Source organism: Podarcis erhardii, assembly GCF_964252035.2.
Source record: "Podarcis erhardii genome assembly, chromosome: 2".
NCBI classification, from domain to species: Eukaryota; Metazoa; Chordata; class Lepidosauria; order Squamata; family Lacertidae; genus Podarcis; species Podarcis erhardii.
The window spans coordinates 49,155,133-49,181,801 of NC_138498.1; the positions used below are offsets into that span (position 1 = coordinate 49,155,133).

The 26,669-nt window shown below is 40.3% G+C and overlaps 1 protein-coding gene across 1 annotated transcript in view; it reads left to right on the plus strand.

The window, feature by feature from the left end:
* Nucleotides 1-26,669, plus strand: part of WWC1 (WW and C2 domain containing 1) — an 80,736-nt gene that overhangs the window by 42,557 nt on the left and 11,510 nt on the right. The window contains exons 3-16 of the mRNA XM_081845918.1: nt 639-842; nt 2,083-2,159; nt 3,029-3,108; nt 4,152-4,281; nt 5,343-5,489; nt 5,746-5,819; nt 8,698-8,940; nt 15,198-15,287; nt 16,705-17,240; nt 20,418-20,526; nt 21,013-21,087; nt 22,312-22,398; nt 24,818-25,010; nt 26,281-26,430. Of these exons, the coding sequence (XP_081702044.1) occupies nt 639-842; nt 2,083-2,159; nt 3,029-3,108; nt 4,152-4,281; nt 5,343-5,489; nt 5,746-5,819; nt 8,698-8,940; nt 15,198-15,287; nt 16,705-17,240; nt 20,418-20,526; nt 21,013-21,087; nt 22,312-22,398; nt 24,818-25,010; nt 26,281-26,430 (2,195 nt within the window). The remainder of the gene's footprint in view (nt 1-638; nt 843-2,082; nt 2,160-3,028; nt 3,109-4,151; nt 4,282-5,342; nt 5,490-5,745; nt 5,820-8,697; nt 8,941-15,197; nt 15,288-16,704; nt 17,241-20,417; nt 20,527-21,012; nt 21,088-22,311; nt 22,399-24,817; nt 25,011-26,280; nt 26,431-26,669) is intronic.

The window sequence follows — 26,669 nt, forward strand, 5'->3', positions numbered from 1 at the left end:
ACGTGACTTTCAGTGGGTCTATTCTGAGTGAAATTTAGTTGAATACCACCTTATGTATCTGTACTGAAGGAACAGGGAAATCGAAATTTCCTTTGTGTCATTTTAGTAAATCCTAAATTGAGTTTTGGGAATCACTAGCATACTTCATATATGAGTGATGGGAGAGAAGGTCCCTGGAAAGCTTAGTATCAGTAATTTGAAAAATTTTGAGAACAAATTGCATAGGGAGTGATCAGAGAAAGAAGCAAACAGTAAACTTAACTGGTCAAATGCAAGATGTGTTATGTACAGTGCACAATATCTGTCTTGGCTGTTTAGTTTCCCCACTGGTATGTTCAAGATTGTTACCAGTTTCCATGGGAGTAACAATACTGTGTTAACAGAAACAAATCTGAAAGGAGGTGCTTCGCTTATGCTAAACTGTCCTGGTCTCCTGACAGGGATAAAAAAGCTTCTACAGATCTCTGTTTTTAAGGAAGGTGTGTGGTATATAAACAATTGCATGCCTTTAGTGGGCAAGTTGGCAGTGTCAGAAATGAGAAATGGTGGAAACTTACATTCTAGGCTAGATTTGGCTGTGTTTATTTGTTTTAAGTTATCTCTGCCCTTTTTAATAAAGATGTTCACTTGTTTCAAAGAAACTACCCAGATAGAGGATCCTCGAGTGCAATGGCGGCGGGAGCAGGAGCACATGCTGAAGGACTACCTTGTACTGGCACAAGAAGCACTGACTGCTCAGAAGGAGATCTACCAGGTCAAGCAACAAAGGCTTGAACTAGCACAGCAAGAATACCAACAACTTCATGATGTCTGGGAACACAAGCTGGGGTCTCAGACTAGTTGTGAGTTCTTGGTTAGATTTTTGTTCTTTATCCTAGTTCTGCTAGTATGTCATGGAGCTTGGCATCTACAGTGGTATCTCGGGTTACAAACATCTCGCGTTACAAACACTTCGGGTTACAGACTCCGCTAACCCAGAAGTAGTACCTCAGGTTAAGAACTTTGCCCCAGGATGAGAACAGAAATTGCGTGGCGGCAGCGGGAGACCCCATTAGCTAAAGTGGTACCTCAGGTTAAGAACGGACCTCCGGAATGAATTAAGTTCGTAACCCAAGGTACCACTGTAATCCTGTCTTACAACCTCCTGTCCCTTACACCATAGGATCAGTCTGTTGAAAACAAACCTATCTCCTTTAAGCTATACACTAAAAACATTTCACGATCATTGGTGCCTGTAGCCTTTTAAATTTTTTGCATAGCTGAGCTATATTTTGGAATTTTCCGTCTTGCCTTTTGAAGGTTAAGATTTGGAACTGTCTGAAGATATGGGCTACAATCCACAATAACTGTCCACGAGAAAAAGAACTTCATAAAAACCTGGAGGTTTTCCTTGCAGCAGCTCCCACTGCCAAGAATTGAGCTGCTGTTCTGTTTTTAAAAGTAACCTTTGAAAGTGCTGGATAGTGCGGACAAATTTCAAAAGAAGAATCAGTTGTGCATTATTTCCCTTACTGAAGCGCAAATAACATTAGGTAATATGCATAAACTACCACACATAGTGTCTACATGCATGTATATGTAAAAATGCTACTCATATCATTGCTGTTCCAGATAAATACTATATGACATTAATGTATACAAATAAGTTTGATTAGTAGAATCTGTCACAGTGACTTTTGTCAGTAGGAAAGGTTTTACTTTAAATGCTGAAATTCTAAAAACAAAAAACACCTTTAAAATGGAAAGTTAGGATTGGTAGAGCAAGCTGGTACTTCTCTAATCTTGATGTTACATTTTGAGACAAGCTTTCAATTGAAATCACTGCAGATTCCCTTGTTTCCATTTTCTAATACTTTTTGTCCCTCTAACCCTTCTGTTTCTGGAAACTGCTAGATAGCCAACCCAAAATTTTGTGTTTACAGCCATTTATTATTATTATTATTATTATTATTATTATTATTATTATTATTATTAACTCAAATGCTTACAAGGGAAATATTGTGATTTGTTCGTATACTTTTCTGTTCCTTCTTTGGTGTGCTTTTAATATTTGTTTTGTTTGTTTGTTTCCTTTTATTGTAGTAGTTTCCAGTTCCTCATCTAGCTCAAAATATGATCCAGAAATTCTTAAAGCGGAAATTGCTACCACAAAATCTAGGGTAAGAGGGGAAAATTGTGCTTTTAATTCCTTGTAATATAACAACCCGAAATTTCCAATGCTCCAAAGCAGGGGTCCTCAAACTTTTTAAACAGGGGACCAGTTCCCTGTCCCTCAGACACTGTTGGGGTTCTGACTATAGTTTTTTAAAAGTATGAACAAATTCCTATGCACACTGCACATATTTTATTTGTGGTGCACAAAATACAGGAAAAAACAATACAATATTTAAAATTAAGAACGATTTTAATCAATACAAACTTATAAGTATTTCAATGGGAAGTACAGGCCTGCTTTTGGCTAATGAGATGGTCAATATCACTAATGCCCTTCCCTACAACCCAGCCTACACATGGATCTCCCTCACTCCCATGGCTCAGTCTACATGCAGGCCTTCCATGCTCCCATCCCTACAACCCAGTCTATACACGTCTCCCTAACCCACTTCCCCACGACCCAGCCTATGCATGTGCTTCCCTAACCCAGAACCCAATGACCCAGCCTGCACCCGTGTCTCCTTTAGCCTCATCCTCACAACCCAACTTGCCGCGTGTCTTCCTAACCCCCATCCACACACCCCAGCTTGTACGCCTGTTCTCCAACCCCAAATCCCCACGCGCCAGCCTGCCTGCGTCTCCCTACCCCCAATCCCCACCCCCAATCCCCACAGCCTGCCTGCATGTCGCCCATCCCCATGACTCACTGCGGCCTTTTACAAAAGTAGCCTCTCCTCGTGCACTTTCTTGGGGCGACTCATTTTCTGTGAAAGTCGAGAAATGTTTTACGGGTTTTAAGGTAAGGTTCTGAATAAAGTAGTGGAAAATATTTGTTAAAGTAACAAAATACTTTGCTCTGTTCACATTTCAACAGGTTAATAAACTGAAGAGAGAAGTTGCCCACATGAGACAGGAACTACAGTATAAGGAAATTGGTTTCCAAACGTTGAAGAAGTAAGTTAATTATCTTCACCTGCTACCATTTTTAATTTATATCTAGTTGGGTAGTCTAATGATTTGACTTAGTCTGAACCTGGGCTTGTGATTTTTGCTCTCTCCAGACTCCCCACGAGCTTGTAACCAAGATTTATCCTATAGTTTGCCGTTCATTGTTTAATTTGATACTTCCCCTTTTCTTCCTTTATGAAAACAGACGTAAGTTAACTTCCCCAGGGAAGTTCCCCTGGAGCCTTCATTACACACCTTTAGGCTCCAGGTAAAAATGTTCCTTTTTAACCAGGCCTTTAGTTGATCTTATTGACATCTAACACCCTTTTAGAATGTGGCTTTTGTGGGGAGGGGATTATTGGGTTATTGCTTTTGGATTGATTTTACATGTTGTGGTCTTGTTGTGAACCACCCTGAGACCTCGGGGTATAGGGCTGTGTATAAGTTGAAAGTTGAATAAATAAATAAATAATAAACATTAACTTATTCTTCAGCCAAAAGGCTTCCAGAGCGGTTTACAAATATCAGTAATAACACTGCTGCTGCCGTTTCTGTAATCTTAAATTCAAATTTTTCATTAAGTTGGAGACAGATAATAAATCCCATTGGTGGGGATTTTGAGCAGGGTACAGCACCAGTAGCTAAAAAATCACTTTTTAACCCCCACCCCCGAAACAAGATTCATAAAGCAAAGTCCCTTGTCTTTGGGAGCCAGTGTGGTGTAGTGGTTAAGAGTGGTAGTCTCATAATCTGGGGAACCGGGTTTGCGTCTTCGCTCCTCCACATGCAGCTGCTGGGTGACCTTGGGCCAGTCACACTTCTTTGAAGTCTATCAGCCCCACTCACCTCACAGAGTGTTTGTTGTCGGGGAGGAAGGGAAAGGAGAATGTTAGCCGCTTTGAGACTCCTGAAGGGGAGTGAAAGGCGGGATATCAAATCCAAACTCCTCTTCTTCTTCTTCTTCTTCTTCTTCTTCTTCTTTAGAGCTAACTAGTCTTGTTTTTCCTCTTAATAACTGTTTCTCTTCTATTTTTTACATCATCTTGAAGAATTGATATGAAAATGGCTGATACCCAAGGTGGATATAAACTTGATGAGGCACAAGCTATCTTAAGTGAAATGAAAGCTATTAAGAAGGCCATCACTTCAGGAGAGAAAGAAAAACAAGACCTCATTATGGTATGAAATTGACTGGGTGAACTCCTCTGCTAGGCAGATCTCAAACTACCATTACAGCGACTCTGTTTCCATAACTACAAAAACAGAAATGCTTGTATGCTACTGACACATCAACTTAAATTATCAGTACAAGATCATTGTTTAAAAATCAAGGCAATATCTTTACACTAGACTTTCTGTCTCTCCTACCCCCACCTCTGTAACTATGTTTTAATGCATGGGTAGGCAAACTAAGGCCCGGGGGCCAGATCCGGCCCAATCGCCTTCTAAATCTGGCCTGCGGACGGTCCAGGAATCAGCGTATTTTTACATGAATAGAATGTGTGCTTTTATTTAAAATGCATCTCTGGGTTATTTGTGAGGCATAGGAATTTGTTCATTATTATTATTTTTTGAAAATAGAGTCCAGCCCCCCACAAGGTCTGAGGGACAGTGGACTGGCCCCCTGCTGAAAAAGTTTGCTGGCCCCTGATTTAATGTGATGTGTAACTGGGCCTATGCCTTTTCACATTATCCTGATTTATACATAATCCTAATCATTGTTTATTAATATATGATTTATTAAACATTGAGTTAGCATTACATGTGAACCCAGTTCAATAGCTTACTTGTGTTTTATTAACTATATTCAAAATGTTGCTCATTCAACAAGATTTGTAGTTAGTCTATAAACCTTAGAGAACCTTAACTATTGCTTTGTGTTGTGTGTGATCCAAACCTCCTCCTTAACCATGGTTAAGGAGCCATCATCACCCAAAAGCTAAAGAACCATGAGTGAAGAGCGCCAAAAATTTCAAACTGTTGTCAAGGCTCAGCAACTTTTGCTGGTGCTTTTAGCTATTCTGTGACATAATAAACCAGGTAGTCTTCTGCCAGACACTTCAGTTCATTAATAGTTAATGTTAACCATGGTTTAGAGAGAGTTATTGGTGAACCAGACCATCAGTTGATAAGGGACTGATACCCCCTCACAATGTCAATTCAGTCTTAAATTTCTCCTTCAAAACACCAGGGCAGCACTGAGGCAATAATAAGATGACTTTGATTTTTTCTTGTTCCAGAACCTTGCCAGATTGACAGCTAATTTTGTGACAGACAGAGGATCACATTCAGACTTGTGGGCCAGCAATATATCCTTGGAAGACTCCAGTTTCCCATTGTCTAAGCAGTATCTCGATGCTGGTTCCCAAACTGATGTTTCTGGAAATGTATGTAAAATCTAAAATACTGTGTGAGCTTCTCTTAGTCTTGTATCCCATCTTAGCTATTAAATAATGTTTTGTGGGGACCTAGTGTTTGAACCACTGCTTTGTAAAATTTTATGGAAAAGATTTATAGCATATGTGTTGTTTCTTAATCTTTGGATGCATATGTTGAGCTTTGGCTCTGACTCATGTCAACATGCTTAATCTACAAAGGGGAAAATGTGTCAACACCCTTTAACTTTACTATTTGCTTCTTTAGTTTATTGTGAACACGAATAATCAATTGGCTGAGAAGGTGAGACTGCGCCTCCAATATGAAGATGCTAAACGAAAGTAAGTGGACCTTCCCCTACTGCTATTGACAATAAGCACTTAAATCCATAGTGCAGACAAACAGACTTTTTTAAGAGGACAAGTATGTTTAAACAGTACACATTTAGAACGTAACATGAGGATGAATTTGTTTCTTTACAGACAGACTTCTGTCAAATATTTCTTGGAGGACTTTTCCTTTTCATGTGGAACTAATGTGCTTTTGGATCAGAATAAGTGATGATCCTATAAACTTTTATTACAGTTGTTTAAAACTTTTTATATAGTGTTTGGTTGTCAAAGACTGATTACTAGTTTTAACTCTCATTTTGGTAGCTTACTCTGAAGGTACAAACCATTGCCACTGTTGGTTTAATTCTAGAGTTAGGGAACATCTTGCAGCCAAATTTGAGATATTGCAAGAACCTAAAAACAGTTCTAGATTTCATGAAATGCTCATTCTGTTCCCACTATGAGAATCGAGCAAACAAGACCTATAGTTCAGTAATAAGCTAAAGATTTATTTATATCAGTAGGTGTTGCAAGCAACCCATGGTCAATTTTTCTGAAGCTGCCTCAGACATACACCAGTGTGCAATCACTTCCTGGTTCGTTTTCTCCTCCTCGGTTGCTATGCATAGCATCTGAGAAAAAGAGCCCTTTTCTTCCCTCTTTCCTTTGTCTATAGCAGGGGTTGTCAACCTGGTCCCTACCACCCACTAGTGGGCGTTTCAGGATTCTAGGTGGGCAGTAGGGGGTTCTACGGCACAAGCTGAATCCTCCTTCCATGAAGCACTGGTGGGGGGTAAGGAATTTTTACCATCAAGAAAGATGCATTAGTGGGCAGTAGGTATAAAAAGGTTGACTACCCCTAGTCTAGAGAAAGACTCAGAGCCTGTTGAAGGATTGTGTCTCTTTGGAAGAAAGATAATGCAAATGGGGGGTAGTCTGAATTAATGTGCCCAAGTTGTTCCTTTAAATTCTTTGGTGACTTTAGTCCTATTCAGGGGATAGCAAAACATGAATAATAAGGTATTGGATTCCTGTTATTAGGTAGTCTGTGTTGCCAGAATAGACAACTGTTTTGGTACAGTACCAAAGGTATGCCCATGGGTATGTCCTGAAGGCACATGAGGCCCCCACTTGCTGAAGCTAAGCATGTCTGGGTTCGGTCAGTACTTGGGTAAGTCATCACTCAGAAACCGCACATGTCGCCTTGGGTTCAATGATAGAAGAAATGCAGGGCATGTATCTATATATGAAAATAAATAAATAATAACACAGTGAGGTTGCTGTGCCTGTCATAATGACCATATGTATAAAAATGACATTTAAAACTTTCATTTATTCTTTAGAGAAATATTTATATACCACTTTTTGATCCCCAAAGTTGTCCTCAAGGGTCTCAAAGTTGGCTTGCATTATTAAAATTAAACAAAGGTATAGAACCACAGAGCATTAAAAAAACCAAGCCAACAGGACATGCTTAACACTATTCTAAAACAAGGGACTTTGTGAGGGCAATTTCTCAGTTTTGTTTCCACAAAAAACTGCTTTAGATACCATGTTCCTCTTCAATTAAATCCCAGTTACTTTTAAAATAAATTTCTTATTCATTACTAGAGTATGAATTCAGGTTAAGACTCCTGAGATGTGCATCCATTTTTAAATTTATTTATTTATTTATGGAATGTCATGTTACATCTGTAGTGGATTCAGATAAGGCTTGGTCCCACTGAAATGTTTGGTTAAGCTAAAGCACTGTTTGCTTTCCTTTTCTGATGATGTCAGATTCCCATATTTCATTAATTAGAGTAAAAATGGTTGAGAACCAGTATTGTTCAGCTTCAAGTCATTGGTCTAAATCTAGGAAATCAGACTGCTTATTGCTCTCTCTGAGCTTCAATTCCCAATCCTTTTAAATTGTAGTAACAATGTAATAAGAATAAGAATGAAAATAGCAAGGATTGGCATAATGCAAATGATAAAGAACCTTGCATATGAAAGTGCGCAATGCAATTTTTATTTAAGCAAATTTAAGTAAAAGACTGAACTGTCTTTTCCTCCATTTGTTATGAGCCATAGGAACAAAAATTGATTTGGTGCCTGACATCCTACAATCCCCATTGACAAAATTTCCTGGTAATGCTGATATGAGTGTTACAAGGTATTAATGATTAAGCTAAAATTCCCTATCAGTGAATGCTGAACAGGTGGAATCATGGCTTTCTTTCAAGTGAAAATTGCAAAGTGAAAATTAGAGAGAGAGAATGATGCCAGATTTATAAGATGACTTGTTTACTTTCATAAGCACTACTATGTAGGATGCATAGAATGCTGTTTTATTTTTGTAGGTAGAAAGCATTCCACCTTAAGAACAAATCTGACCTCTTACCATATCCATGCTGATAGTTGACAGAAGTTATCAAATTACAGTTGAGCAATCCTCTTAGAACACACTCTTTATAAATTCACAGTGGAATTCACAGATTAGGAACTAATGCCAATGCTAATTCAACAGTGGAGCACAATGTTGGGCTTAACCAGGCAGCTGAACATTAAAATGGCTGCAAAGAAGGCTTCAGTGCAGCTTGAATGGATTTCTATTAATTATAGAATTTAAATTAATTAAGCAGCAACTTCCCTGCTATGGGAACAAGCTCAATCACTTCTTCTTTAAAAAAATAAGTGTCCTGAAATAATGGGTTCTGTGCTTTGACACGCCATCTTATGTCACTAGATTAGGACACAATTTATATGCGATTGGTGAGATCTCATAAATTGTGGTGTTCAGTACTGCTCTAGTTGAATATGCAAGAGAGCCCAACAGGAAGGTGTTTTGAGATTGCTGGAACATATGTGCCATATGCAAACTTAATTGTTTTCCTTCGTCCTATAGAATAGCAAATTTGAAAATACAGTTGGCTAAATTGGATAGTGAGGCCTGGCCTGGTGTGCTGGATTCTGAACGAGACCGATTAATGTTAATCAATGAGAAGGAGGAACTTCTAAAGGAAATGAGGTTCATTAGCCCTAGGAAGTGGACTCAGGGTGAAGTGGAAAGACTGGAGATGGAAAGAAAACGCCTAGAAGAAGATCTTCAGACTGCAAGAGATACGCAAAGCAAAGCTTTAACAGAAAGGTACATTTAACATATTTACTTTGTTTAAATAGTAAAAATTGATTATTTTCTTCTGTTCTTGTGGACTAGAAAACTCATTACAGACACTTGCATCTAATAAAACTCTTACAGGTGCTTGCATCTGAGTGTAATTTAATTGCATTTGTTACAGTCTTTTGTTTTGTTTACTTTATCTATACCTATAATAAAAATGTAAGAATGTCATGGCACTGCAATTCACTTAGCCACAGGCGGGTGATGTTGCAAACTACAGTGTGTTAACAGCCCTGGGTGAGCTGCTGGACCATTGAAGCAGCTTCAGAGGGCAGTAGCGGATGATGCAGGCAAGCTGCAGAGGATGAGTCATGAAAGGCTGGGGCAACTCCTCAACAGTCGTCCTGCTCTGCTGCTGCTGTTGCCACTGGCCGCCTTGCTGAAGACACCCTTTAGGCCTTCTTCCATGAGTGGGACTGTTGCTGAGAAGGTGTCCTGGCCTCTCATGACTCTTCCTCCACAACTTGCCTAGGCTCTTTGCTGCCGCCTTGCGACTCCTCACAGGAGAAGGTCTAATGAGAATGGAGGCTTCCTCTGTGACTCACCTGTGACTAACTGCCACTTTCGGTCTCCTTTCTGTGGCGTTTTTCTTGTTGGGTTGACTATTCATCTCACTTGGTTGTGAGCTAGAGGTTCCCCACCCCTAGCCTAAGTGAACCTTCAGGCAGGACCTGAGTGCAGGACTTGAGTGCTGGTTCCCAACAACTGGTATTCAAAGGCCTCTGCCAGTGGAAGTACTTCCATAATCACTAATATCCAGTGGTAGCCTTCTATCACTGGTTAAGAGTTTGTCTTAACCTCCTTTTTAAAGAGGTTAAGAGTTTGTCTTAACCTCCTTTTTAAAGTTGCCTAAGTTGGTGGCCAATACAGTATCATTTGACAGCAAATTCCAGAATTTAATTATGTGTGGTGTGAATAAGTTCTATTTGTCTGTTCCAGGTTTTCTTGTATTTGACTTTGTATGATCCCAAGTTCTAATATTACAAGAGAGTGAGAATACTAAAACCTGGGGTTTACCAGCCAAAGTCTTGGTTCTGGTCTCTAGTCACTTAAGATATCAGTTGACATAAGTGACATTCTTCCTGACATTTGTTTCAACCTTGGAATGAACAGGCATGAGATGGCAAAGAGTGTCATCTCATGGTGTGAATCTCTATAAAGTTGATGTGTTCAGCTGCTGCATTCAACATCAGTATCCCCAATAAACACGGAAATTGATTTGGAAATGGGGCTTTCTTGTGCTGTCTTACTTGGATTCAGGCAGAAGCAAGGCTCACATCTCCAAAGAAACATTAGAATTGTAGCTATATTTAAACTCAAATGTTTCTTTTAAATGTTATCCCCATAGGAACTAAACTTTTGGGAGGGATGCGGTTTGACAACAAGACTATCATGCACGTAAAAGCTGCCGCTTTTCACACTCTGTCTCCTGTCATTCATTTGGTTAGTAAAAGAATTATATTTGGTGACTGGATCTTGTGAGACTACATCACCATTTCAGCTGTAGATTAAGCCCCTTGGGAAGGTGCAGTAGTAACAAGGTGAAAAGCCTCTCTGTAATTGCCATTCTTTAGACTTGGTGTGTGGGTGGATAGTACTTTGAGTCTGCAATGATGTTTCTGACAGTCAGGCTTTTCTCGCTAAAAATGACTTGAACATGCTGTCCTTTATCTTATTTTATTTTTTGTGCATGATTTTATAGGCTTCTTTTTGTGCATAACTAACAGCCATCCCACACAAATGAACCAAAAATGTGTTTGTGGGGTTTAAAACCTCCTGACATCTGAAAAATTCCAGAATCCTAAGTGCATGTGATATTTATTCATCTCCTGCTGCCCTCCAGCTATTCGAATGCTGTCTAGATGAGAAAGAGGGACACACACAACTCTTTTTCTAAAAATACCCCTTGATGCTTATTGAAGTGGTGCTGCTTAGTTACAGACGGCCATTTTCTCAAACATTCTGCTACACGCATCTTCCATTGGGACTATTTAATACATTTGGGTAAGGTGTGTACTGTGCTCCATGTTTTACTCCCCTTAATTTTTAAAAAATCATTAATATTTTTCCTATCATTCTTCCTTCCAATGTACCTATTCTTATAGGGCAACTGCTGAATTGATTGATAGCTGAAGGTTGGGGAACTTTGTTCCCACTCAGGCTGCTTTAATAGTTAGCGTTCAAAAAGAACATGAGCAATCTCTAATGGAATCTATCCTGAATAGTTCTACAGATCTCAGGGCCTTTTTAAAAGTCAAACTTAAAATAAAAATAAAAATTCCAACAACTGTTCTTACATTAGTAGAATGTTGTGTGCATGGTACAGCATCACAGTTACCTCCCAAAATTGAAGAGACCACTAAAGGCTTTGAGTGGATTCTGAATTATCTTCTGTTGTTGTTGTTTAGTCGTTTAGTCGTGTCCGACTCTTCGTGACCCCATGGACCAGAGCACGCCAGGCACTTCTGTCTTCCACTGCCTCCCGCAGTTTGGTCAGACTCATGTTTGTAGCTTCGAAGACACTATCCAACCATCTTGTCCTCTGTCGTCCCCTTCTCCTTGTGCCCTCCATCTTTCCCAACATCAGGGTCTTTTCCAGGGAGTCTTCTCTTCTCATGAGGTGGCCAAAGTATTGGAGCCTCAGCTTCACGATCTGTCCTTCCAATGAGCACTCAGGGCTGATTTCCTTAAGAATGGATCGGTTTGTTCTTCTTGCAGTCCATGGGACTCTCAAGAGTCTCCTCCAGCACCATAATTCAAAAGTATCAATTCTTCGGCGATCTGCCTTCTTTATGGTCCAGCTCTCACTTCCATACATCACTACTGGGAAAACCATAGCTTTTACTATACGGACCTTTGTTGGCAAGGTGATGTCTCTACTTTTTAAGATGCTGTCTAGGTTTGTCATTGCTTTCCTCCCAAGAAGCAGGCATCTCTTAATTTCGTGGCTGCTGTCACCATCTGCAGTGATCATGGAGCCCAAGAAAGTAAAATCTCTCACTGCCTCCATTTCTTCTCCTTCTATTTGCCAGGAGGTGATGGGCCCAGTGGCCATGATCTTCGTTTTTGATGTTGAGCTTCAGACCATATTTTGCGCTCTCCTCTTTCACCCTCAATAAAAGGTTCTTTAATTCCTCCTCACTTTCTGCCATCAATGTTGTGTCATCTGCATATCTGAGGTTGTTGATATTTCTTCCGGCAATCTTAATTCCGGCTTCAGATTCATCCAGCCCAGCCTTTCGCATGATGAATTCTGCATATAAGTTAAATAAGCAGGGAGACAATATACAGCCTTGTCGTACTCCTTTCCCAATTTTGAACCAATCAGTTGTTCCATATCCAGTTCTAACTGTAGCTTCTTGTCCCACATAGAGATTTCTCAGGAGACAGATGAGGTGATCAGGCACTCCCATTTCTTTAAGAGCTTGCCATAGTTTGCTGTGGTCGACACAGTCAAAGGCTTTTGCATAGTCAATGAAGCAAAAGTAGATGTCTTTCTGGAACTCTCTAGCTTTCTCCATAATCCAGCACATGTTTGCAATTTGGTCTCTGGTTCCTCTGCCTCTTCTAAATCCAGCTTGCACTTCTGGGAGTTCTCGGTCCACATACTGCTTGAGTCTTCCTTGTAGAATTTTAAGCATAACCTTCCTAGCATATCTTCTAGGGACCAACAAACTCCTATAGCAGGTTCATCCTGCTTAATGGTTTTATTTACAATTAAGCAGTATCCAGAAATTAAGGTTTTCTAGCAAGCTTCATGCTTCCTTTCACGGGAGGGGAAGGCTGTTCCAAGGTATTTGTGTGGTGATAGGCTTTCCTCTGGTTCCGCATCAACAATAGAAACTGTCATAGAAGCAATAGGGTAGTTTCTTCTAGATACTATAGAGCTACACTGTACGACCAGTCTCTGCTGCAACTCTTTAGTGGGATGTATTCCTATCCCAACAGTGCCTTGCAGTAGCCCCTTGTTGTGGAGGGAATTGTGAGAGTGAAGAAGGCTAGAGTCCTAAAAAACCATATGGTGCCTCCAGCCTTACAGTCCCCATGTTTCTTGAAAAGAGGTAGGGGAAAGAACCAACTAATGGGCAACTGGATACAGTAGAATATAAAGTAGAATGTGTTTAAATAGGTGGATGGGAAAGGGAAGGAACTCAGATAGGGGTACAATTTTAGTCAGTGTGTAAGAAACATGTTAAGCTCCTGCTTTCTGTTCTCGGTCTTCTCTCAGTGGGGAAAGGTCATGGCTCATTGATGTACACCTATGCTTTGCATGCAAGAGGTCCAGGGTTAATCCTGAGCCATCTGCAAGTAGGGCAGTGAATGTCCCCTGACTGAAACCTTGGATGGCTGCTGCCAGTCAGTGCAGACAGTGTTAGAATTCCTGCTCCGTGATTGCAGTCATGGGATTTTTGTCTATCACATGGCGGTGTATATTTTGACTCCACAGATTGGGAAGTGATGGAGACAGGATGTTGCTGTGTTCCGTGAAGTGGGACTATTGTCCTTTGTTTTTTCTCTTTGCTGTCTGATGCTAGAGAGAGAGGGAGTCATGTTGCAGTGCTCTGTGTGTGTTTATATGTAAATAAAGTAGATTAGACAAAATGCTGAGTTGCTGAGGTCTGTTACACAAGCTGCGAAGACTCCGCGGATCCCTAAGTGTGCTGATCTGTTGGCATCAGTCGCTGTGATATTCAGGCAGTTGAAAGCTTTTGAAGCTCCTGAACCAGGAGGGAGGGAACATGCCAGTCAGGCATGTGTCTCTGCCATTGTCCTACTCGAGAGTAGGACGAGCTCCTGACAATCAGTACTATACTGAGCTAGCTGGACCAATGGTCTGACTCAATATAAAGCAGCTTCCAGTGTTCCAGGTTGCTTCTCCCTTCAAATCGATAATCTCCTGAGTCTCTTACTTCTTTGTTCTCTCTTCAGACTTTCCACTCTTGTAAGAATTTGTTCCACCTCTGACTTAATCTCCTCAACCCACACCATTATGGCAGCTCCTAACAGCCAAAAAAGGGATATGTTCTAGATAAATAGTGGTGGGGTATATTATAAAGAGTTTCAGATGCACTTGTGGTCCTGCACTGCTAGTAGTTTGGCTGTTTTCCCATGGGAACTACCGGTAAATGTATGCCCCTTGAATCCTCTAAAAGTCGTGGGGAGTTCTGACGAACAGTCTTGTCACTGTGAAACAAGTGCTTGTCATTGTGGGGTGGCTGCCATTGTGAAACAAGACCTCAAGTCTGGGTTCTTTTAATGTTTTTAGCATGAACAGGTCCTTGTAAGAACTGAGTGTGCAACAGCAAGGTTCTACATTTTTACATTCACTTAATGCTGGAGCATTCTCTGTTCCCCACCCCTGCTTCTGGCAAGCTCAAATCTCAAGGTGACCCTTGTTCTCCTTTTGTCGTATAATAGAGATAAATACAACATGGCTTTAATGTACCTTAGATGTGACAGGTTTTAACGTTCATTCACAATGGAAAAAACTTATTTTTTCTTAGATTTTTGAAATTGTCTCACCTATTCTCTCATCTCCAAGAAATATTATTAAGTGTTCTCTTTAAAACAACTCTTGTATTCAGCCTGTTCACATAAGGAAGTGAGAGACAATCCTCCTGAAACACCTTATATATTTTTGGGTCCCTGCCAGGAAACACTAATCTTGCTTATGTAACAGATCTTTTTTTCCTTCCTAAATAGTTTGCATACCTTTTGCAAAGACGAATAATGTAGAGAAGGTCAGGTGCCTTCTGTACGCAAAACTAACATGCCTGGTGATACTTTTTATTTTTCCAAACTGCCTTAAAGTTCTCCACAACCAACAAATCTTAAACTGCACCTGGAAGTGTGAAGCCAGAAGTGCAAGATGCCGAAGAATTGTGAATTTCAGAAATTAAACATAGTAATAAAGGAATAGTTATATAGATAGGAAGTTTCTTCGGGTGACACCCATTATTCCTATTCTGATCTATTTGACGTAACATTTATTGAGTTACACTATAATTGCTTTTAAAATGTTATGTAGTAAGAAGCTTTTGATGTGAAGTTGAATGTGAATATTATAAGAACAAAATGCTGCTTTAACAAAATGCTGCTATAGACAGGGCTTTGGAGATGACACCCTGCCCATCTTCAGGGCATTGCGTTGGATGGGCTTACTATGGCCCCTTAATAGGATAATGCTTTGAGTTGCATTTTAAGCTGTTTTTTCCTGTTTGCAGATTGAAATTAAATAGTAAAAGAAACCAGTTGGTCCGAGAACTAGAGGAAACAACGCGATTAATGGCAATGTTGCACATCCAGCTGAAAAAGTAAGTTTTCCACAGGCTTCTTCCACATACTTCACATGAATATTGGCTGTATACTCCTACAATTATGACTTATGGGAAACATGTTTCCAAAACTGGTTTGAAAACGGACTTGCTGCCAATCATAAAACAGCACCACTTCTTTGTACCATCTGCTGTTGTGTTAACTTTGGGATTGAAATAGTGTTGTAAAATGGTGTTTTCAAACATTGTTCTTTACTTGAAATACAAGTAATAACATAAAGAAGAGTCCTGATGAATTGGTTATTGTGATTCACCTAGCTCAGTGCCCACTGCTGGGCTTGCGAATCTCACAAGCAGGGCATGAATGAAACAGACCTCTTATTTTTTTAAACCCTTAGCGACTGGTATTCAGTGGCATATAGACTTTTACCATAGACGTTCCATTTACCCATCATTACTAATAGCCATTGATAGTTCCGTTAATCTGTCTGACCCCCTTTTAAAGCTATTGAAAGTAGTGATCACTATATCCTGAACTGTCAGTTCCATAGATTATTTGTCTATTGTGTGGGAAAATCCTTTATCTGTTTGATCTTCCTTAAGTGACCTTGCACTGCAGTATTAGGAAAAGGAGAAAAAACATCGACCGGTTTCCCCATTGTCTTGAACCCACCCAAAATTATAAAGCCCTAAACATTAGCATGTGCAGATGCTTTTTGCTTTGGTGCAGAAAAGCTGCATTTGGTTTGCAATATATGTCTCAACCCCATGACAACCCAGTGACTATTATAAGGAGATGCAACTGGAGATGCAAGGAGCTGATGTGTGACTGTGGGGCACAATACAGCAACATGTCTCCTCCTGTACAATTTAGATATCAACACAATATGGGGCTAGGATCTTACTGCATGCACCTAGCGGATACTGTTATACAAGATGCATCTGTATTTATTTCATTTACTTCAAATATTTCTATCTTGCTTTATGATTGCATTTAGGCTGGGTTTTTTTAAAGAATAGTAAGCAGTTGATAATTGCTTTTAAATAATCCCCCCCCAACTGAAATATTATTCAAACAAAATGAAGCTCGCACGCGCGCACACACACACACACACAGAGTTTGGGATATCATATATAACAAGATGGGTTTTTGCATGACAATGGAAGGTCATCAGGAAGTGGGAATCTCCTGGATTTCCCAGCACACGAAGTTCCGGAGTCTGTTTAATTAAGACTTAAGAGTTTGTTGTCTCTTCATTCAATTTATGTCCTGCTCAAAGTAATGTCTCTCCTTATCCTGCACAACAACCCCATTAGTGGCTTAGACTTACAAACTGTGGCTGGGTGGGAATTTGAACCTAGGTCTCCCTGGTACTAGTTAGGACACTCCAGCTGCTATACCACACTCTTCGTTGCACCTTTCATCTCAGATATATTGCTCTCTCTTTTTTTGCAGCCTGTCATCTAGCATGCTTTCCCTGTCTTCTGGCAGCAGTCCCGGCTCTCTTGCATCCAGCAGGGGATCTCTGGTCACCTCAAGCCAGGATTCTTCAACCTCCGCCAGCTTTACTGATCTGTACAATGAACAGTTTGAGCAGCTGGACTCTGACTACCAGAGCAAAATGGACATGTTGCTTCTGGAGAAAGCCACTGGTTTTCGGCCTTCAGGCTGCATCACTACTATTCATGAGAATGAGGTGGTGAAAACTCAGAAAACTGATGTTGCTAACCGTTTTCAGGCCCTGAGATCCTTATCTGGGACACCAAAATCATTGACTTCTTTGTCTCCAAGGTCATCTCTCTCTTCTCCCTCTCCACCTTGTTCACCACTAGTGATGGACCCATTCTTCACAGGCGATACCTTCACGGGTCAAATGGATTTTGAAGATACTGAAATAAACAGTGGTCTTTCTGAACTTAGTCTAAACACTGCAAGTGGCAGGAAGTACAGAGTGGAAGAATCTAAGACTGGTGTCAAACATCTAGACCAAGGTAGAGTGACTATTGCCCACCTCCTCACATTCAGCCAAATTATTTTCCCCCTTTTAAAAACTGATTTTATTTAACAATACTTTTAAAATAAAACAACCTATAAAGCAAGGAACAAATGTAAAAATAAAAAAACCTTTTTCAATATACTAACCATCATAGGTGGAGACATTAGTGGAGGTGAAATTTTGTTATTAATGTGTGTCCAGAAAGAAGATACATCTAATGTATTTGGTATCCATAAGCAAGTGTCTATTCATTCAGCAGATCTCTCTCCCTCCCCTTCCGTCCCCCGCTCACACACAAATAGCTCTGTGACTGAAACTACAATATGTTCTTGAAAGTGGGAGAGGAGTTGGTCAAACATAAAAGCAACAACCTAGATGCAAACAGGCTGCTTCTGGCACAACTGTTTCTAATTGAAAGATAAATAGTTGACACTGCAACTTAGTTATTTCTTTCTTTTATGGAAATGTTTTATATACTGCTTTCCATTTAGCACAACAAAATGGTACACAGTTTATGAGTGCAAAGGATTCTAAAATCTTAATCAAGCAGCATCATCAAATCTGTATGTAGACTCCACCCTCTAGGTGGATTCAGACAACCATCCTGTTGTCAGTGACTCTTTTTAAAGTAGCGTGGCATTAGGATTGCTGCTTGTAACAACTACTACTACTACTATTACTACTACTACTACTACTATTATTATTATTATACCCCACCCATCTGGCTGGGTTTCTCCAGCCACTCTGGGTGGCTCACAGCACATATCAGAACATACTAAAATATCAAACATTAAAAACTTCTCGATACAGGGCTGCCTTCAGATGTCTTCTAAAAGTCAGATAGTTGTTTATTTCATTGAGATCTGAAGGGAGGGTGTTTCACAGGGAGGGTGCAACAACCAAGAAGGCCCTCTGCCTGGTTCCCTGTAACCTTGCTTCTCGCAGTGAAGGAACCAGCAGAAGTCCAGTGCAGTGGCGTAGCGTGGGGGGTGCAGGGGGGGCCGGCCGCACCGGGCGCAACATCTGGGGTTAGGGCAAATCCACGGGTTAGGGGGCGCAAATCCACGGGTTAGGGGGCGCAAATTACTTGCCTTGCCCCGGGTGCTGACAACCCACGCTACGCCACTGGTCCAGTGTCTGGGCTGAATGATGGGGGTGAAGACGCTCCTTCATGTATACTGGGCCGAGGCCGTTTAGGACTTTAAAGGTCAGCACCAACACATTGAATTGTGCTCAGAAATGCACTGGGAGCCAATAAAGATCCTTTAGGACCAATGTTATATGGTCCCGGTGGCAAGTCCTAGTCACCAGTCTAGCTGCCGCATTCTGGATTAGTTGTAGCTTCTGGGTCACCTTTAAAGGTAGCCCCATGTAGTCCAAGCAGGAGATAACCAGAGCATTCACCACTCTGGCGAGTCAGTCTGCTGGCAGGTAGGGTCTTAGCTGGCATACCAGGTAGAGTTGATAGACAGCTGCCCTGAACATAAGAATCGACCTGAGCCTCCATGGACAGCTTTGAGTCCAAAATGACTCACAAAATGGTGTCAAAGAGTCTACAACAAGATGGCCACAGAGCTTTTATTTTGTGAGCTTGCTGAAGGACTGGCATGTTGGAACTCTTTAGGTATTGCACAGTCCACCTACCCTATAGACTTACTTGCTAATCTGTGAAAGAGCACCAAGTAGAATTTCAGTTAGTATCTCTAAGGTTTTGTTGTGTTAATGGGTCATATAACCCTGGTCAAGGAATGGTGTTTGCCTTTAACATCATGCCCTGAGCTTTTCCCTTCTCTTTTGAGCAATGGCCACGTTTGTAGTATGAAATGGTTATTATTCCCATTAGATCTTGCTAGTAATTAGTCTTAACCTTTCTTGGCTCCTTGAGAATGGCTGTGGCTGTTAAAGTGAAAGCTATAAGGCGCTAAGCAGATTAAGTGATTTGGGGTTGTTATTCAGTCAGCAGACATAATAATCACCACAGGTAGTTTATTTCAGGGCAGTAATGAGGAAAGCATCCACTCCCTGGGTTCTGCTCACACAGCTTAGAGTAGCGCAAAAGCTGCATGATTGAGTTACAGCCTGGCCTCCTGGGATCATGTGTCCTCACATGTTCTTGTAAGTAGAACTAAATAGCATATTCCCCAAATCTCCAACACCCCTTCTTTAGTGAAATCGTGTTTTTTCCCAAAGCTTTTTCTGCTCCCCAATTTCAGTATCTTTTATCTAGTTTAATTAACTTGAACAATGGAATTTGCCTTTGCTTATGTGCAGTTAAAAACTATCATCCAGATTTTTAAAAATAATAATGAAGTAGGGCTTTAAAGGAGAGAGCAGGAGATAGAATGAACCTGTATCGGGAAAATATTTAATTAGAATAATTTCTGTCACACTTACTGGATTTTCTTGAGAAGCCACAAAGGTTGCATTCTTAAAAGACTGCAAATCTGTAGGTCCCATGTAGAGAAGTATTACCAATAGTGAGCAGCTTAAGGTAAGCGGCATGAAGGTGAGTTGTAGAACATGTCACTGTTTTAGGATAGTAGAACAACTGAGGCCAAGAATTAATTTACGGTGGGCTCACATACTGTCTTGACAATCAGTGTACAGAGCTACTGTAATTGGCGGGCTGCATTTGACTGCATTTGCTGGGTCTTATGCTGTGTTGGCCTTGTCTTATTTACCTGATCATCTCTTTGTCTGTTCTGCTGAACATCTGCACAACTGACATTATTTTTAAAAAACATTATTGATCTTAGCATATGAAAGTGGTGTATACTGAGTCAGCCCGTTGGTTCCTCTAACTCAGTACCGTCTATCTGCAGCACTTCTCCAAGACTTTATGTCAGAGTAGTCAACACGCTGCCCTTCAGATGTTGGTAGACTCATATCTGCTACTCTGGCCAGTGGTCAGGAAGATTGGAATTTTAATCCAACATCTGGTGGACTCCACATTGGCTACCCCTGCCTTAGGCAAAGTTTTTTGTTTTTTAATTCCCAATATAACAGACTTGGTTGCAAACATTTTAAAAGTTCTTCTATTGTCTAAATAAAGGGTTCTTTTTAAGGGGATAACAACATACAAATTAAGGATTAGTCTTTCACTTGCTGATGCATCCAGCTCATGATAAAAATGATCAAAACTGCTTTCTCTTTCCTCCCTCTGTTTTTGTAGGTGTAAGTATGGTTGAAGGAGCTGCGCTGAAGACAGCCTGTGTATCAGCTGCAGTGTCAGATGAGTCTGTGGCTGGAGACAGTGGAGTGTACGAAGCATCTGTGCAAAGGTACTCTTATGTATTACATGGTATACATCCTAACCAAATCAGACAGTGCGACAAGGGAGCTTCCAGGATTTACCGTATTTTTCCATCTATAAGACACCCCCATGTATAAGACCTCCCCCTATTTTTGCGGAGTCAATTTTAAGAAAATGAGGGGAGATGGCCCAAAGTTGTTGAGCTTCTCTCCCCCACACAGCTGCAGGCAGGAAACACTCCCTAGATCGTTTCCTGCGTGCAGTGGCATCAGGGGAAGATGCGCTCCCGCCAACTGGCTGGCAGGCGCACCGCTTCTCCCCCCCCCTCATCTCCCCCCCCCCCTCAGTCCACTATCCATGTATAGGGCGACCTCAGTTTTTTGACATGATTTTTGAGTAAAAAAACCTCATCTAATACATGGAGAAATACAGTAATTGTTTTTGTAGAATGATTCGCCCAACTCAACCCCAGTATTGCAGACATTAAGCCATGTAAATGTTCTCTTTTTTCCAGGCCTTGTGTGCCAGAAGCTGTTGTGTTTGACAATGAAGATGCAACTAAGACTGCTAAAGTTCAAATTTCAATGAAGTAAGCTGAGTTATTTCTCCAGTGTTTTGAACTAATATCTTAATTTCTAATACTACTCCCACTCTTGAGTCTTTTATATTGTGCAAATACAGTGGTACCTCGGGTTACATACGCTTCAGGTTACAGACGCTTCAGGTTACAGACTCCACTAACCCAGAAATAGTACCTCGGGTTAAGAACTTTGCTTCAGAATGAGAACAGAAATCGTGCTCTGGCGGTGCGGCAGCAGCAGGGGGCCCCATTAGCTAAAGTGGTACTTCAGGTTAAGAACAGTTTCAGGTTAAGAACGGACCTCTGGAACGAATTAAGTACCGTATTTTTCACTCTATAAGATGCATCAGACCACAAGACGCACCTAGTTTTTGGAGGAGGAAAACAAGCAAAAAAAATTTCTGAATCTCAGAAGCCAGAACAGCAAGAGGGATTGCTGCGAAGTGAAAGCAGCAATCCCTCTTGCTGTTCTGGGTTCTGTGATAGCTGTGCAGCCTGCATTTGCTCCATAAGACGCACACACATTTCCCCTTACTTTTTAGGAGGGAAAAAGTGAGTCTTATAGAGCAGAAAATACGGTACTTAACCCGAGGTACCACTGTAATTTTCAGTGCTCAACATTTCATGTAATATTTAGTTAAATAAATGGCATAAAAATATTTTTTGGATTTGTGTATCTGTGGTGTTGATGAGAGAATATTGCTGACTTGATGACAGGGCCTCAGAGTACAAGCCTCTGGTACTTCTTAATACAGTATCCCTTGCTTATTTCAGCATCGTGTAAGTCGTGGGGGAAATCTAACTGCATGATGGGCTGCCTGCTTTGAATACATTTCCCTCCACCATATTGTTAACAAGGTTAAACATTTGTATTCACTTTTATAGGCAGAAAGTGAATTTCCCAGTCCTATTTTGCATTTTAATGGATCCCTGAGTAAATTAATTCTGATTTGCCAAAAAGTTTTGTCACTCCATCTAGCAATTTTGTCTCTCCCTAATCCTAAACTTAATTACTTAAATTAAATCCCACTGTGTTTGGTGGTAAATATTCTTGTGGTTGTAGACCTGTAGTCCAACCCTGTGTGTTTGCACTCAGAAGTGAGTTCTACTGTTTTCGGCTAGTCTAAGAGTACACAGGTCTGAAAAATCTTAGAATATCAACAATCTCTTTTGTGATTAGGGTCATTTCTAACACTGCCTACAGTTATATTTTCTCTTTATTTTCCAATTTAGGTATGATGAGAAAAATAAGCAGTTTGCAATATTAGTTGCCCAGATGAATAATGTGCCTGTTCTCCTGCCACAGCAAGACCAGAAAGTGTAAGTAAGTGGAATGACATGCTGGACATGCCTGTATAAGATTGTGGGAAGGAGAGGGGGAGAGGGAGACAGAGAAATCAGTATTGAATAAGCTGACTATCAAAAGATAGATAAGTGCCAACTTTAGCATATGGCATGGGAAATTGGAATTATTTTCTGAAATTTGATGCATTCCTGTGTGCTTTTGCAGATTCATTGTCTTTTGGCTAATTTGTTATGAAGGCAATTGGCCAGCTCATAAAGGATCCATTTTATTGCTTGCAAGTGTGATTTCCCAAATATGCTTACTTCAGTTGTGAAGTAAAACGGTTTGTTGTTGCTTATGTTGTTGTTACCCTAAACTTTAGTTAAGGAGTCTTGTTGGCCTGCAATCCTATACACGGGAATAAGCACCACTGAACATGGGGAGGGACTTGGTTCTGAATAGACATATACAGTAATACCTTGGTTCTCAAACGTAATCCATTCTGGAAGTCTGTTCAACTTCTGAAACGTTTGAAAAGCAAGGCACTCCAGAACCAATAACCGACAGCTGCGTCAGATGTTTGGCTTCCGAAATACGTTTGAAAACCAGAACACTTACTTCAAGGTTTTTGGCATTCGGGAGCCAAAATGTTCGAGTACCAAAGTGTTCAAGAACCAAGGTTCCACTGTATAGGATTGCGCTTGTTAAGTCAGCTATAGTGCTTTATAGGTACAAAAATTATATTAAATTAAAGTCCCCACTCCCAGAATGCATTCACAATTTAATTTGAAATGAAAAGAACAGTGCTTCCAAATGTACGAAATAGAGTTTCCACACTTCACTCTTACATCACTCTTTTGGGGTATAATCTCCATAAATGAACATTATGGCTACTCATTATCCTGTTGTGTGAGGAACCAAACAGCAAACTACTCTATTTAGCATCAAGGACTTCTGCTTGTGCAATGGAACTTCCACCCCACTTCCTGCACACCCCTAACCCCCCCCCACTCTGGAGGGATAGTGGGAAACCCAAAGCAAAGTGGGGTGAGTGTTCAGGATGGAGGAGAGGAAGTCCTGTTGCAGATGCAGAAGTTCTTTCACTTAATATAAGTTGGAGTTCTTGTTATTAAATATACCAAGAAAAAAGTACAAGTTTCAATCTCTATTTGAGTTTGTAATCCTTGTCAGAATACATACTTTTGAATGGATTAGTTTTTGTTACTATTGATTTGTGAGTAGGGACCACTCCCACCATTGAAACTTACATTGGCCTGAGTTCTTGGTGTGCTTTTTTCTTCGAAGTTCTTTCACTAGCATTGGATACAACCCATACACAGGAAATAGGATAGTAAATTTCACAAAGCAGTGGTATATATTGGTATAATTGGATGCTCTGCTGAATCATAATTTCAGTAGTGCTGGATCCAAAGCGTTCCCATTCACCTGACACACACCCAGTTTAAGGAGTGGGGTGGAAGAGGGGAGTACACCACTGTAATGCTGGGAAACCTATTTTCCTCCAGCTACTCCCCCTTTTCTGCCTTGGCTGGTACAGGACTTAGCAGAGCATGGGGTTTGGTAGCTGTAACAACCACAGATTGTCCTTCTATCTGTTCTCATTGAATAGCTCAGCTGGTACAAAAGAAGCCTCTGTGAAATACAAAAGTTAGAAGGAAACTTCCATGGAGCACATACAAGCTAAGCCGCAAATGTTAAAAGCACTAACTGACCCAGCTTCGTTTGCTTTTAAAGAGTACTCGTCTTGAAAATATTTTCTCGGAAGCAGAGGAAATTAACTATAGTAGTTCCGAGTCAAGATTAAGCATAAACTGGAGTTAATAAATGGTTTAATGGATTAATGCATGCATTATCTGACTATAGTCTATTTGTAAATGTTTTTCTCTGTAAAAGAATAGTAATGAATAGTTCTGGGAAACTGGATAATTATCTGTCCTAATGTCTTCCCATAAGGGAATTTCAGCAAGCTGTTGTTTGCTTTATGTAGATTATGTGGCTCATCACAGTTTTCTGTCTCTCTTCTGTCTGTGTACAAAAGATGGGAGAAAATAATCCAAGACAGAAACAGAGGTTTTTAGACAGTCTTTCCCAGACATTTTCACATGCCTGTAGCTCGTGCACAATATTGCTGTCTTTAATTTCTGACTAAATTATGCTAATAAATGAACTTTCATATATTTCATTTTGCCAGCTCTGTATGATAGATATCCAACAGAAACCCTGCTGAAATAATTAGACGTTGTAAAATAGCAGCGCCTACTATATGGCTACTGTTTCAGGGCAAGTATACAGCAGCATAGTGCTCACTATTATATTTGGGATTGATCCTGTTGCTTATGCTAAGTTCTTGTGTGGGGATGCTGTGCCAAACTGTAATATTCTCCACATATGCTTGTAAAGTAAATAATGCTGATTATAGCTATTTTTCAACAGGAGTGTTCGTGTGGCTATTCTTCCTTCTTCTGAAAGCACAAGCTGTTTGTTCCGCACAAGCCTAATGGAAGCATCAGACAATCTAATTTACAATGAATTATTTTGCGTTGCAATCCCTTATTCTATATTACGACAGAAGACATTAAGGATTGATGTCTGCGCTTTGAATAAGTACCACCTTGAAGAATGCTTGGTTAGTGTTTGTTTATGCTGTTGGCTTAATGCTTTTAGTGTTTAAACTATTATTTGACTGATAGTTAGGGTTCCCTGTATAACTATTACATTATCAGACAGAACTTTGTAACTATTTTCTAGAAAGTAATAATTTTATTTATTTATTTATTTATTTATTTATTTATTTAATGCAGTTATATCTCTCCTTTGTATCAGTGTTTATTGATACAAGGATAATACAAACCGCAAACCAATGAAAACAAGCTCATATATTAAACAACTAGAGCTGTAATCCTAACCATGTCTACTCAAAAGCAAGTCCCATTTAGTCGCATGGGGCTTGTTCCCAGGTATATGGGTTTAGGATTGCAGCCCGTTATAATAGAGACATCTGTTATAAGAGAGATGTCTTCCTTTGAGAGACGGCTTGGCGTTCCTCGCTGTTCATTGATTTGTTTGATTCCTTGTTTGACTCTGATACATATAACAACTTGTAGTTACTTGTATATTTTGTGAGATGTGTTGTATGATATATACATCATATTGAAGTGGCTTATTTGTATATTTTGAATGATATCACAATCGATTATATGTTCACTAACAGTTATTAGCCAGCGTGTTGCAGTTGCATTTTTGTAGATTGTTATAATAGTAGCGACTATAAACATGAAGCCAGTATAAAACTGTTAATAAAAACTAAGCAGAACAAAAATTACAGATATATGTGATGTCTTTGATATATCAACTATCTATTGTTATTTTTAGCACTGGTCTTCTTCTGTCACAATGAATTTATGAATGCATGACTTCAAGTACTTGCCATAAGGTTGCACACTTTCATTTTGTTCTCTCTTAATGATGGTACCCTCACAAGCACCTTGGGAGCATATGGAACTTCTGGCAGTTGCAGCAGGCAGTGCTTACTGAAGCGACTTATTTGTGTGTCTGCATGGGTCAGTTGATATTCAAAAGTGGATCCCAACACAAATATCCTGGGAGCACCCATGGCGCTTGAAGCAGGGGTTGCACTCATGCCGAAGTGCTATTTCTGCAAACTGGTCTTGCCAGGCATGCTTGTAGATACTGCCGGTGTGACTTCCCCACTGTGGGGCTGGCAGCTGAAAAAGGTGCTGCTGCAATTATGGAAATCGTTATCTGTGTAATGCAGAAATTGCAAGGGAAGGAAAATTATATTCGTACCTCAAGGTCATGCATTTCTCTCAACATTTGTTTTCATTGCTATTTGAATGTTGTGAAGATGTCCATTGCTGTTTTTTTTGTTTCTGCAGGGAGGTGCACAAATTAGCCTCGCTGAGACGTGCAAATCTGGAGAGAGGTCAACGCGTTGGTATAACCTCCTTAGCTATAAATACCTGCAGGCGCAAAGTAAAAATAAGCAAGATGATGTCTGTTCCAAACTACCCTGCACTGAAAAAATGGTAATAACTTGTGAATGAAGATGTTTTGCACAAGCCACACTAGGATAGAAGACAAAACCTCAGATTTGTGGGTCTGAAATATACCACATTTTCCCGTGTATAACGCAAGGGGTTTTTGTTCTCAAAAAAATTAGTTTAAAAATTGGGGGTCATCTTATACACAGAACATGGGCATCTGGGGGGATTTTTTAAATATTTAAGCAGATGTCTGGGATTTTGGCTTGGGCAGGCTGAGGCGG